Genomic DNA, 14,262 nt, shown 5'->3' on the forward strand with positions numbered 1-14,262 from the left:
TATGGAAGTTCTGTCCATATCCTGTCCCCATTCTGGTCGTCAGAACTGCTGCCAATTCCAAACGCTTAACTTCTGCTTCTCACGCTGCCAAGCTGGGCGGTCCCGTCCCTACGTCCAGAATCCTGCCCTGACCCTCCGGACCCTCCCACCATGGGCGACAATGGACTCAGTACGTCTTGGCTACCCTGAGAACATGACACCATTTAATTTTGTTTCTTTAAGTGTACACACACACACACACATGCACACGCTTGTTTTAGTTATGGTTACACACTGTTGGGTGCAATCTGATTTCAACTTGGCCATGGACTGTATCTGGCCTTTTCTGACCTGGCTACCTTGTGACATCTTGTAGCTAAACACCTCTCAGCTGGTCCAGAGGGTCAGGGATCAGCCATCACTTGTTTCACAAGTTCACACTGTGCACAGGACACGAGAGCAAGCTCTTCATCCACCTCCCGTCACAGGATTAGCTGGGAAAAAACCCTCCGTGCCATGAACAGACTGATGTCTGAATGCGATAGATGTAATACCAGTTTTGCTTCTATTATTAGTTAACATTTTAACTGTTTTTTGTGAGAGGTACAGGACAATATGCTCATAATTCCACTCTGAATAAAAGATTAAAAAGTCTCAACTTATGAAAAAGGTGCTGGAAATAATGTTCACGTCCTAGTCCAGCAAAGGTGCTTATCACCAAAAATCCACACCGGGAGACTTCCCTGGTGGTCCAGTGGGTAAGACTCCACGCTCCCGATGCAGGGGGCCCGGGTTTGATACCTAGCCGGGGACTAGATCCTGCACGCACGCCGCAACTAAGACCCGGTGCAGCCAAAACAAATAAATAAATAATTAAAATAAATAAATAGGGGGCTTCCCTGGTGGCGCAGTGGTTGAGAGTCCGCCTGCCGATGCAGGGGACACGGGTTCATGCCCCGGTCCGGGAAGATCCCACATGCCGCGGAGCGGCTGGGCCTGTGAGCCATGGCCGCTGAGCCTGCGTGTCCGGAGCCTGTGCTCCGCAACGGGAGAGGCCACAGCAGTGAGAGGCCCCGCGTACCGCAAAAAAAATAAATAAATAAAAAATAAAAATAAATAAATAAAATGCACACCAGGAAAAGCCTGGTTTCCTTCCCACCATGCCGCCTACGCTTGCTGTGATCGCACTCAAAGTCTTGGGAAAGGTTTCACATTTTAAACAGGATACTTGCCAGGTTGATGGAAGACACAGAGGGTACATGTTACCGAGATTTTTCCACTTAAACCTGACATATTAAATCCAAAGCATTCCTGCCAGCCGACCAGGGACTCTGAGATCTAGACATCTCCCAGGGTGACAGGCAACAGATCTGCTTATAATTAGTTTTCCATTAAATGGAATTGGCATAGACGCAGCATTAATAAACCGTCCTCTTGCTGGACATGCAGGCTCTCTTGTATAATCCTGGGATAAAATGGCTGAATGTAAATTAGTTTTTGTGTGTTCATGCTCTCTCGTGACCTGTCGCATCTATATGCCCTAGAGTGCGCCCAGCTAAGATCAACTGGTAATTTACTGTATCGTAAAACTGTCGGCCCACAAGGGCTGAAACTCAGACAGCGCTTCGTCTTTTCCACTAACTAATTTTTCTAAGATAGAAAAGTCAGTCTCTTTTCCCTTAAGAAATGAAATCAGAATTTTTCCACGTGAAGTAGTCATCTGGAGATGGAAATTCCAACAGGTTGTGAATGTCCTGGGGTGGGAAGGAGAAGAAAGGGAGGGAGGGAGGGAGGGAGAGAGGGAAGGGAGGAAAGGGTCTTCTCTGGGGATGAGAGGGCACGAAGACTGGGCAACTCGGCTCTGCTCAAAACACCCAGGGCCAAGAGAACCTCAGGGGAACCACCTTTTCATAAAAAATTACCTGACTTTCACCTTCTCCCTACAGGAATCAATGCAACTTCTCCCACCCCAAACAGCTGTACTATCAAGGAAGCTGTCATTGTTCCAGAAATATTAACAAAAAACTTTAACTGGAACTTATTACCTTCCATTTCAATTCAGGAACATGCTTAGCTCTATGAAAAGCTTTACAGAAGTCTACATCAAGCCAGGCACCACATATCCCACCTTATTTCAAAGTCCGCTTTCAATTATTCATAAAATGCACCAAGACAAAATAGATATAACGTAAGAAAACGAGGCAAAAGGTAAATGAGGGGGATAGGACCAGATGGAGGAAACAACCTGACTAACGTGCAGTGAGGCCCTTGCTGGGGGGTGAGGGGAGGTGCAAAGCTGTCTCTAAGCAGCTGAGAAGAGAGAAACAGAATTGGCAACATATATAAAGTCCACAGCCTGAAAACAAACCAGCGTGGAGAAGCCTCCCTATTCCCGGTACAGACAGTGGAGAAAATCCCAGTAGTGAGCCAGACCGACCCCGGGGCTCTGAGGAAACCAGCGAGCATGCTGCACCCGCCGTGGCCCTCAACAGAGGCGGATGCTCTTTCACGGTCACCTCCCTGAGTTCCAGGCAGTGCCGCCTCCCCGAAGCAGATACGACTCTCACGTTACACGCGAGGACCAGAGGCTCAGAGAGGCTGAGTGACCTCACTGCCGTATCACAAAGGAGAGGCTGGGCTGGACCCCCATCACCGACCACACTGTTTCCTCTGAGAGCATCACAACTGGGAGAGATTCTGTAAAGCAAGCTAAGGGCTGGGGTCCACTGGGGAGAAGGATTTAGTGATCTTTTCTATCCTCATTCAACTCAGCACTGGAAGAAACAGTCTGAAAGTGTAGCGAGGCAGCGGCCCGGACGAGAGAGGCTGGTTCCTAGCAGTTCCCCTGCAGGTTTAGGAAACATGGATTTAAGCCATTGTGCCGCTGCTTCCCGAGGTTGAATTTCTTGTTTCTTCCTTTTCAGTTTTCTCCCCACAGAGCTCTTCTTCATATCAGCTTCCCTCGACTGCCCTCACTCTTCCTGTTAATTTCCCCGTTAGGCTGTCTGAAAGCACTCAGCGGTTTTGTTCAGACTGTCTGCAGGCTGCGGGGCTTTCTGGAGAATCACACATCTGATAACCTCCAGGGAGGCCAGTCACACAGACCAACAGAAGACCAGGAACCCAAAAGGGGAACTGTAATCGGAGACAGGAATCCGCGTGTCGCGTGACCCGAGGCAAACCATACGGCCTCTAGGATCCCAGCTCCCTCAGTACTTCGATAAATATGCCTGGTCTAGACACCCAAAAGAAGCAAAGGTTAAGCCTTCAGAAAATCAGGCTGACCTTTAATGAAAATTAAAAGTTCTCCCCGGAGCTCTTCCTGTAGCCTCAGGCCACCGACCCTTGCCATTAAAATAAAGTGCTGGCTATCGGCCTGAGACTTTGTGATTTTTTGCGAAAATGAACAGACAGAGGATGAGAGATGGAGACCCCACCCTCGTCATGGTGAGCTGTGGTGTCAGGAGGGCAGCAGCCAGCCCACAGGGCTGTGCACCTGTAAGCGGCAGGCACGGGGGTCCGGCGGGAGGCGGTGGTGCACACTCACCGAAAGGGCGGCCGGGTAGGGGGCCTCTGGCGGGACCGTGCACGAGGGGCCGGTGGTCACTGGGCTGCTCGGGGGCGGGGTCACAATCAACCCGGTGGTACTTATGTGGACCTGCCAAAGAAAAAAGAGTGAATAAAAGAAGACACACGCACAACAGATGAGGCCAGCTAAGCCCCGGGCACCGAGTCACAGCTAAACATTCAAGAATTCCCTTCAGGTTATCCAGCCCAAACGTACTGAGGCCCTAATGTGTGTTAGATGCCAGGGAGCCACTTGACAAACACTGGTCACGACAACATTTCACGTACAGAATCCACGGCTGCTGGCCTTCCCGACAGCCGCTGCCTCACATGAGTGCTGCTGGGACCTGCCTGGCCTGCAACTAGCCCATTAACACCTTCCCAAGGATCCTGTTCCGGTGGGTTGTCCTGAACGCTCACCAGTGCACCAACTCGTGAAATCTACACGACACGCTTAAGGGATCGTGCCACCTTCAGGATCATTTCCCGTGACTTGTACCCTTCCGTGGGGATGCGTAATTAAAATGCAGCTGCCCGGACCGCCGATCGCAGGCAACTGTTTACAAAACCTTTCAGGGGACAGGGTCAAGCCAAACTAGCTGTTTTCAAAGGTGTCTTATCGGGACTTCCCCGGCGGTCCAGTGGTTAAGACTTTGCCTTCCAATGCAGGGGGTGCGGGTTCGATCCCCGGCCAGGGAGCTAGGATCTCACGAGCCTCGGGTCCAAAAAACCAAAAACATAAAAAGCAGAAGCAATATTGTAACAAATTCAATAAAGGCAAAAAAAAAAAGAAGGTCCACATCAAAAAAAAAAGTCTTTAAAGAAAAAAAAAGAACGGGTGTGTTATCCATGACACTACCCAAGATTAATTGACTAGAAAGAAAGTTATTCAGGTCATTTCATCGCAGGTGTTCGGCTACCTGACCAATTTCGCTCCCGATGCACCCTGGGTGTGACTACAGACCGCGGGCGTGGGTTCCTGCACAAACGGGAAGTCTTTCCTCCACTATTAAAGGAATGTGGCTGGCTGCTACCTCGTCTCCCCAGGAAACGATGTTCCACCAAAACTGCTGGGCGTTTTGTAACAAAAACTTAACCCCAAACCTAGTTTCCTCAATCCCAATAATTAGGAAAAAGATTATCAGGACGAAGAGAGGCTTAGAGATCAGTTCCCAGACGGCCTGAAGGACTTTCATTTCCTCCCAGGCAAGGACAACCAGCATGCTAGCACACAGCTGATTTTCACAGGTCAAGTCTGAGCTACGTGGAATCCACATTCTTGTAAAGCTACACCTGTACCTGGCAGCTCATACACTGACTGAACCTAAGCAAAGCCAAGGGGCACCTCCACAAAGTCTCCCCGCCAAACCTCAGTTTAGGTCTCTCCTGTGAACCAAAGTCTATTTCCATTCAATTTCTAATGAGACGCACATGGATTTTTCATCCTAGGATAAAACCTAGCGGCCTCTAGCTATCCTATTCAAGAAACCCGTTTGTGTACGTACTCTGAGGACAAGTACGTACTCTGAGGCAAGTTGGCATCACAGGAAACACAAGTCTTTCTTCGAAGATAAATGAGGCTCTGTTCAAAGTGCACGCTGTTACCTAGGAACCTTCGGGGTGGGAAAAACTTGCCAAAACTCAGCTTCCAGGGCCTGACCCTACAAGCCGCGGAGGAAGTCCTCACTAGTGTCTGACGTCTCGCCAAGAGCCCCAGACCGGGAGGCAGGGTGATGAGCTCGAACGAGCCCGTGAACTTGGACAGTCACGTTGTGAGGGCGTGGGGTAGACCACAGGCCGCCTGGGGTCTCTGCCCGCACGGCCCTGGACGTGGAGGACCCTGCAGGCCCCAGTTCCACGCGGGTAAAGAGACAGAGTCACCAAAGGATGACTAAAGGCAGAAGCAAGCGGCAGGAGTGACCAGGCCGAGCGGGGCAGGTCTCCAGAACGAATGCCCTGAGCAGGGAGGGCAGCCTGGCTTTCCACTGTGCTCACTCCTTCCCGTGGGGCTGCACACTGGCTTGGCTTCCTCCCCGGGAAAGGGCTACGTGGAGAGCGGGGAAAGCAAAGAGGAAGGAGTGGGTGGACCTTCTTGCTTCCCCTGAAGCTGCCGGCAACACAAAAATGCTACAAAGCACTGGACATCATGAATCACTCCTGCAGCTGGCAGAGGGCACAAACATCGAGGGCGCGGCCGGAAGAGCAGGCAGACGGCTAGCTGCTTGTGACACCACGTGCTTTACAGACGCCCATCGCAGACATCTGTGCACACCTGCGCTGGGGACCTGCCTGACAGCACAGCCTACAAACCACCTTCCAGTTCTCACATTTGACGGTGCCAGAGTCACCGATACGATAACAATCAAGCTGTCTGCTCCCTTCTGTCCTGCAGGACTTCGACGTGACAGTGCGATCTCTAAGTGCCATCCGGAAACACGAGGACGAGCCCGGACAGGGGAGCTGAACCGGAGGCGACATCCCAGTGGCCTGACCGCCTCCACGTGGCTTTCGTTCGGGTGCGAGAGGATGAATGTTCACTGCTGCAGGCCCCGTGCTTTGGATCTTCTCATCAAAGCAACCAAACCGCGTGAAGCAAAAGCAAGAAGGACACGAGGCCCAAAGCAGGACACACATCCAGCCTAGGGCCCGTCACATCTGCAGCAGGTCCGTCCTGGGTTGGGCTGGGCTGGTCCTGCTTCACCGTGGCCCGTAGTGCCCGGTGATGGGCCCAGGACCCGGGGCCGGGCGTACGTGCCGGAGCCGAGGCTGGAGAACCCAGGCAGCGCTGCAAACCTCTCTCATCTCTTCTAGAAATAACTTCTCCCTGAGGCAACATGTTAGCACTGAGAACAGAACCTGTTAGAACACGGGGAGGCTGTCTTCATGGAAACAGAGAGGAGCCCGTTTCCTCAGCTACTGCACCCAAGACACAAACAGCCCCGCCCTCCCGTGCCCACGCCCAGCGCCATGCCCGACACCGGGGTCTCTGGGACAGACGCTGGGTGACCCGCCTTCCCCTCCACCTTCTCCACGGCCACAGACGGCTGTCCACACCTCCAAGTCTGTGCCCTGCTGAGCCGCCCCGAGTCCCAGCAGAGGCTCACCTTTTATTTCAAGAAAACGTCACTGTGAATGCTGCTAAGGTCACAAAATGAAAAACAGTCCTGCGACCCGATTTTCCATAGGGAAGAGCCCTCGTCACCAGCCCCTCCGTCAGAGCCTCCCTCAGAGAGGGACCTGCAGCTTTGACCCCTCCAGGGGTCACCCCCCTCGTACTCCTTGCTCAGACCTGGAACGGGTCTATTTCCACAGGCTTGACCCCTTCCTGGTTCTCCTCTATACACTGTCCAAGTGACTCACTCACTCAACACGTGTTTATGCTGCTTGCCGCCTGTCTGACGCTTGGGAACAGCACTGAACACACAAAGCCCTCTGCCCTCTACCCTCTTCCGTGTGTGTGCGTGCCCGTGTCCTACTTCCCCTGCAGGGTCACGTGCCACAGCCTCACCACCTACAATAATGCTGCTGAGCCACAATCACATTTAGAAACTACGAGATCCAGTGTGGACCTGCAGGACGGGGTCAAGTGGCATTTCGATAACCTTGGTAAGGAATGCCAAACGCTGTGCTGCACATCTTTATTCCGTGGTCCAGAACAGGCATGCATCAACCTGTGTAGTATATGTTTGTTTTTACAAAGCACATTGGAATGTATATAAAACCTGCATGAATTTTAAGATGAAACACAAGACTTGAAAGCAGTGTCTCCCGCTGCGGCAGGCTGCTCAGGGCCCGGCTCTCTGGCCTCTGGTGGTAGAGGACACAGCTGTCCTCTGCCTGGGTAACTGCAGCTGCCTGTGACCTGGGTGGCCCCCCAGCCCGGGGCTCAGTCTGCCCACAACTAAGGTCTGACGCACAGAAGCCTATGTCTTCTCCATCCTGGGTCCACGGTGCGTGCACGGCGCCCAGAGCATCTGTAAGAAGGCACTCGAGACCTGTTTGCCAGATGAATTACCAACGTTCCCAATCATTGTGTGTATTTTTATTAACACAAGAATAACATGTAGCTATGTCTTAAGGCCATGCAAAGTCTTGATGGACTAACGAGTTAAAAAAATAGGGGGCTTCCCTGGTGGCGCAGTGGTTGACAGTCCGCCTGCCGATGCAGGGGACGCGGGTTCGTGCCCCGGTCCGGGAAGACCCCACATGCCGCGGAGTGGCTGGGCCCGTGAGCCATGGCCGCTGAGCCTGCGCGTCTGGAGCACGTGCTCCGCAAGGGAAGAGGCCACAACAGTGAGAGGCCCGCGTACCGCAAAAAAAAAAAAAAACAAAAAAAACGCTAGGCCAATTTCTAGTGTAAACTCAATGTTTCTTCCCGTCCTTTCCCTGTAACCCTGACTGGAAGCCTAAACACCACGGTAAGTGACACAGACGCAGGCAGCTGCACACTCCACACTGTGACCACGGCACCTCCAGTTTGGGTGGGGATGAGGTTTCAGGGGGCGAGAAGGCTCCGTCCCGCTGAATGGGGGCCTGGTGGGGAAAGCACTCAGCGTGACTGGAGTCATCTTGTAATTGCCGCTCTGCCCTTTGGAGGTGACTGAGCCGACCTGGGGATGTCCAGGCTGGTCCCCCCCCCCCGCCCCGCCGCCATTTCCACCCACAAATGCAGAGGGCTTTGCCCTGGGAGAGCTGCTGTCCCCCGAAGGCTGACACCACGGTGGCCCCGGGGCGGGGCAGTGCAGGTACCTGGGAGGGGGCGCTGCACGAGAGCCCGGCCAGCTCGCCGATGCGCGCGGCGGCCGTGGGGTTGCTGGAGCTGATAAGGACCGGGGGGCTGATCTCCACGGAGTGGCGCTGCTGGGTGGCCTGCGACGCCCTGCCGGCCGTGGTCAGGGAGGTGAACGAGTGCCGCTTCTTCGTGTTCTTCTTGGCTTCGGGCTGCCTGGGGGCCGCGCTGCTTGGGGCAGCGGCCGGGGCGCCCTCCGCAGCGCCAACGCCCCCCGTGGGAGGCTGGTCCCACTCGATCAGCTGCTTGGCCGCCGAGTTAAACTGCAAACCAGCAGAGGACACGAGAAGGTCAGATGACAGGGATTCTCGACACCCTTGTATCTAAAGCTGAGCATCATCACTTTAAAGTTTGCGGGTGCAAGTACACCTTTCTTCCCACGTGAGATGTGTTTTCTCTCGATACGAGGACTGCACTGTACGTACATCACAGAGAGATGCTAAACCGAGGACAAACAATTCCAATGCAACACCAGCAAGATTAAGAACATTTTTCTCCCCCAAGAATCTTCAGAATGTCTAATGTTAAACGTTGCCAGTTAACAAATGAAGATTTATTTCGGCCCCTGAGGAAATGCAGGGAACAGTGGGGAGCAGGGTGTGTGGTCTCAGGGCAGCCTCTACTGCTTGGTAACAGCTGGGCTCCGTTGCCGGCGGTGACTGCGGGCAGGACCGCCACCGTGAACCTGGCACACTTCCACGGGAATTACCGCCCCCTACCTCCCTGTCCTGTGCAGGCCCTCACAGAAGTGTCGGCAGAAACTCCTGATTACTTTTACTTTTGAAAATCACGTGCCCGCGATTTTCCTGAGCTTAAATTTTGAATCATAACACGTTGAGACCTGAAATCCAAGTCCTGCTGCCAAGTAAACTGGGCCTGTTTGAAAAGTTGTCTGAGTGTAAAGTTGGGGCCCGACAGTTTGTCAAAAGCTGCCCACGGCGTTGGGAACGCCAGCAAGAAAGAACACAGGGTGTTTCTGTTCCCTGAGGTCAAATGCAACATTTCTAGAAAGCTTGCATGACAAGCAGCCGCATATGTACTTACCCAGACAGTACAGTAACAGGAAACATCGGGCATAGTTTAACCTCTTAACAACCATGAAGATGAAAAACAATAAGCTCCTCAAAGAGAACTGGGGAAACAGTAAGGATGGTGGGGATTTTCCCATCCCAGCACTTTGTACATGCCTCTTTCATCAAATGCTCTTTTCGCACCTAACTGGTTTAGAACTGTCTCCCCAACCGTGGACGAGGACGTCCTCCCAGAAGGATGGAAATCCTGTCGCGATACTGAAAGATGTGAACTTGCTCTGGCACCAGTGGCTCAGGAAGTTGGTGACTGAGCTCTGAAGCCAGTGCTTCCAGATGAAAACCGACTCAGAGGGTTCCTGGGGCCCCGCCGTCACGTGGCCTGACAGCTTTTCTATCACAAGCCTACCCCTCCTTCAGACCGCAGAGATTCTATCCACGTAAAAACTTTCAAGACTCGCAGGCAGTAACGCCCCAGTAATGCCGGGCGATGCCCGAGTGCCAGGGGCAGGGGGAGGGGAATCATGACTCCAGCGGGTGTTAGGGACGAAGGGTGGGCTGCTGGGAAGGGGCGGCATTTGGCCCGGAGACCCCGTGTTCACAATGCTGCCTTGGTCCCAAGAGAATCATATGCCCAAGGAAGCAAGACCATGGCTCTGTTTTCATGGCAGGAGTGGCCCAGGCCTCGGGACAGAGCGGCAGACTGTGTGGGGCGAGGGTCCTTGTCCCTGCACAGGCTGGGGACGAGGGTCTGAAATTGGAGCAGACAGACCAGTCCCTTCATTGCCCTCACCCCAAACCCACCACCCAGTGAGACGGAAGAGCAGGACTGCGATGCCACAGCTCAGGGGTCTGGGCATGCCTCCTTCCAGGGTGAGCTCACCTCGACGGGAAAGTAAGGACCCGACGGCTTTTCACGGAATTTCAAGGAACTCTGTATGAGCTCCAGTGTGGCTTTCTTTCCACGACCTTCTCTAGCCACAACACCCAAGTTCACTGTCCACCCACAAAACAAATTTGTGCCCTAAAACACCTTCCTCCCGGCCCTGGGTGAGAACCAGCTGGTAAGACTCAGGGTGGACACCAGGTAATTCAGTAGCTGGGGCACAAAGCAGGGAGCCGCAGGGTTTGCTGACCTTAAAACTGTAAATGTCCCTTTTTGGGACACCCTGCAATTTAGAAGGAGTTAGTCTTTGAGAAGTATCGGAAGCATAAATAAACACGAGGAAGGAAATAATACTGACATAATAATAGTAATAACAACAGTCATAACAAGGCAATTTAAGAAACATCAAGATATTTTCTGTGTGCAGCTGGCCTCTTTGCTAAAGAGAATACAGTCTTTTTAAAATACAGTACTTAGGGCTTCCCTGGTGGCACAGTGGTTAAGAGTCCGCCTGCTGATGCAGGGGACGCGGGTTCGAGCCCCGGTCCAGGAAGATCCCACATGCCGCGGAGCGGCTGGGCCCGTGAGCCATGGCTGCTGAGCCTGCGCGTCCGGAGCCTGTGCTCCGCAACGGGAGAGGCCACAACAGTTAGAGGCCCGCGTACCGCAAAAAAAAAAATAAATAAATAAAACACAGTACTTAGATTTTTCTAAAAGAGAGCAAAAAAACTTAATGACAGCTAAGTTGAATAGTCACTGTTTTATATAAAGCTTTGCAGAGGAATCAGCCTCTAGGTTCTGAGCATCAGAGGCTACACATAGTAGGTCTGTGCAGAGGGACCTTTTCTAATTCATAACCCACTAGGGTGTTTGTTCCTCAACATGATGGTTTTTCAATAAAAGGCAAATAAAGACTTTAAAATATATATTACAAAAGTAATACATGTTCATTACTTTGAACAGGAAATAGTGTAGATTTATGGTGAGTAAAAAGTGACGGGCCTCAGCCAGGTTCTGCCTCTGTCTCCCCCGCCGATCTGTTTCCCAGTTCTTTCGACAGTTTGGAACATACCCTTCCATGTACTTTCTATGCAGATGTTGTTAACTAAGCACCTGCTTGATTAATTTTAACACAAATGCAGCCAAGCAGCACATACATTCTCTCCTCTCACAGCATCTCATGAAAAGCCCTTTCTGCGAACACAGCAGGCTGGTCGCATGGTACCCGCTGCATCCCCCTCTTGTGCACCCTGCCCGAACAACCATACCTGCAAGGCAAACTCCCAAAAGGGAAGCTGTCAGGTCAAAGTGTAGCCTAAAGCATATTTTGAAGGATAGTGCCTAATTGCACTCCAAAAATCTGTCAGTTTTCATCATCTCTGAGAGCGAATAAAAAGTCCCTGTTCCCCACATTATTAACAGTGTTAGGTGTTACCATTTTTAAAAATCTCTATCAGTTACAGTATTAGGTGTTCTCAATCATTTTTAAAAATCTCTATCAGTTACAGTATTAGGTGTTACCTCTATCAGTTACGGTATTACACGCTAGCAATCATTTTTTAAAATCTCTAGGTGTTATCAACCATTTTTAAAGAACTCTATCAGTTGAAGAGGCAATTTGTATTTTCTTTTAATTTGTATTTCTCTACTAATGAGATTAAGCGTCTTTTTTCTTTTCCTAGGATTTCCTTATTCCCACACTTTATCCATTTTTCGACTGAGTTGTATTTTTCTTATAGATTTATAAGTGCTCTCTACAAAGTACAAAAATCATTCTTTAATATACTATGTATGCATGTATGTATATGAATGTGTATATATCTCCATTAAGTTAGAAACATTGTTCCAATTTGTTTTTTAACTTGATATGTTTGTCATATATACATTTTTCTTGGATGGGCAAATTTATTCACCTTTTCCATTATGGCATCTCAAGCTAACATCATGCTTTAAAAATCTTTTTTCTACAATCATTTTTAAAAATAAAATCACTTTTCTCCTAGTATATTTATGGTTCCTCCCTTTGTCCGTGTCTTTGAACCACGAGGATGTGTAAAGACTGAAGCAGAGACAGTGCGTTCTTTCTTTCAGTGGCCCAGCAGCTTTGTACAGCACCCATCCTCTCCTGCCAGCTCTGAAAAGCCACCTTCACAAGCCAGGGTCAAAGGGAGAACCCTCGGCTGCACTGCCAGGCCCAGCGCCCAGTCCCCAGGGACGATGCTACTGGGTGGAAATTCATGCCACTACCCCTTCAAAGTAGAAATGAGTGTCTGCCTCACGTCACAGTCCTCTGCAAACTGTTTTTACACAAAGGCAACGGGGAATTTGCTTTTCCATCCCTGCAATTTGGGTAACAAGGCTTTTGTTTTGGGATGATCTAAATACAAAAGCAAGCTTAGTCTTCATTCATAAAAGGAGACTTCCCCACAGCAGAGGAATAAACGGAGAGACTGAAGGGCGTAGTCAGAAGTCTCTTTAATGGATCTGGAAGCCTCCCCCAGGTAGCAGCTCCATTTAGGCGTCTGTAGAGATGTGCTGAACGAATAAAGACATAAAGACGTGCTGGCCTCTCAGAACCATCGAGGGAAGGGAGCACTGCCTCAAGACCAGCACTGTCCCACCAAAGTAGAAAAAGAGCCACAAGTGTGATGTGAAATTTTCCAGTAGCCACATATTAAAACATAAAAAGCAGCAGGTAAAATTAATAACGTATCTTACTGAACATGCGGAAGATGTCATCCCTTCAGCATGTAATCAGTATAAAGTTACGGAGACAGGTACGCCCTCTGTTTGGTATGAGTTTTGCCATCCGCTGGGCACTGGCCTCCCGCCTGCATCCCAGCTGGGACGAGGCACAGCGAGAGTGTCCCCGGAGGCACATCAGCAGCTCACGGTGCACGCGGCGGTGGGGGGGGGGGGGGAACGGACACCCGTCTCCTGAGTTCATCGAGCTCAAAGAACGTGCGGAACGGGAAGGACACCGACGTGCGCCTCCATGCCGCGTCTCTGCAGCGTCCTGGGCCCGAACTTCGGGCTGGCCAGGAACACGGCACTGCCAGCCCCACGCTCGGAGGACCTGCCTCGCTGACCAGTCCCTTACCTTCCCCTCCGGTGGCCCCGGTGACTGGAAAATAAATACGCTAGCATGTTCTTTTCCGGGTTTCTGACTATGAAATATAAGGGATGAAGGGAGGGAGCACGTCATCGAAAGCCTGAAAGAAGTTTGCTTCAGGGGAGCTGAGGAAAGGACCATCGAGCCTGGAGGTGAAAGGCCCAGGTGGTCTCAGGCCCCCGTCCTAGCCAGCTGAGGAACAGCGGGGCCATTCGAATGCCCTGGCTTCAGGTTGACTCACCAGGACGGTAACCTCTGTCCTGTGCACCAGGGGGCACGGGGAAAGCGCCTGTCGCCTGCGATGCGCCACACGAATGTGGTTTACTCTCACCATCACTCGAATGTGGTTTACTCTCACCATCACTCGAGGCTCAGCCTGCCCTTCACTTGCCCCGTTGCCTGGGGGGATGCGGGTGCGTGTCTCCTGTTTCTCAGACGTCACATGAGGCTGGCCTTTGCGATCTAGAAAGTCTTATGCCCATACAAGGGACAAATGCCTTTTCTCAACACCAAACAGAAAGACCCCCTTCACAGTCGGCAGAGGCCGAGACCTCGGGTCCACGGTGACCAGAGTTAAAGCTCAGGGACACCTTCCCTCACCCCTACTTTCTCTGAGCGACTGTTATAAGCGGGGCGCAATGCCGGGCGGGGAGAGAGAAACATCCCCTCGACTCGGGAGAGAAGAGGTCCAGGGAAGCGGCGCCTGGGTTTCTAGCAGTAATCGGGGGCTGTGCCGTCATGTTTCTGCAGAGCTGGGGCAGGCGAGATCAGGGGACACCGGCAGCAATGCTGGACGCTTCAGCGACCTAGGGAGGGTCTCTCTCTCTCTCTCTCTCCTCTCCCCCCCCTTCTCCTCTCTCTCTCTCCTCTCTCTCCCTCTCTCTCTCTCTCTCCCTCTCCC

The 14,262-nt window shown here is 51.7% G+C and overlaps 1 protein-coding gene across 7 annotated transcripts in view; it reads right to left on the reverse strand.

Moving 5' to 3' along the window:
* SH3RF1 (SH3 domain containing ring finger 1) overlaps window positions 1-14,262 on the reverse strand; it is a 159,160-nt gene that overhangs the window by 26,721 nt on the left and 118,177 nt on the right. For 6 of the 7 annotated variants that reach the window (XM_030761796.2, XM_022594857.2, XM_022594856.2 and 3 more), the window contains 2 exons: window positions 8,296-8,598; window positions 3,527-3,637 (listed from right to left, as the gene is read on the reverse strand). In XM_030761796.2, coding sequence (XP_030617656.2) covers window positions 3,527-3,637; window positions 8,296-8,598 — 414 coding nt within the window. The remainder of the gene's footprint in view (window positions 1-3,526; window positions 3,638-8,295; window positions 8,599-14,262) is intronic. The other variant, XM_089912676.1, reaches the window with a different exon arrangement.

This window comes from Delphinapterus leucas, chromosome 6 (genome assembly GCF_059928025.1).
Source record: "Delphinapterus leucas isolate spDelLeu-1000000601 "Yukka" chromosome 6, BTC_Dleu_Yukka2, whole genome shotgun sequence".
NCBI lineage: Eukaryota > Metazoa > Chordata > Mammalia > Artiodactyla > Monodontidae > Delphinapterus > Delphinapterus leucas.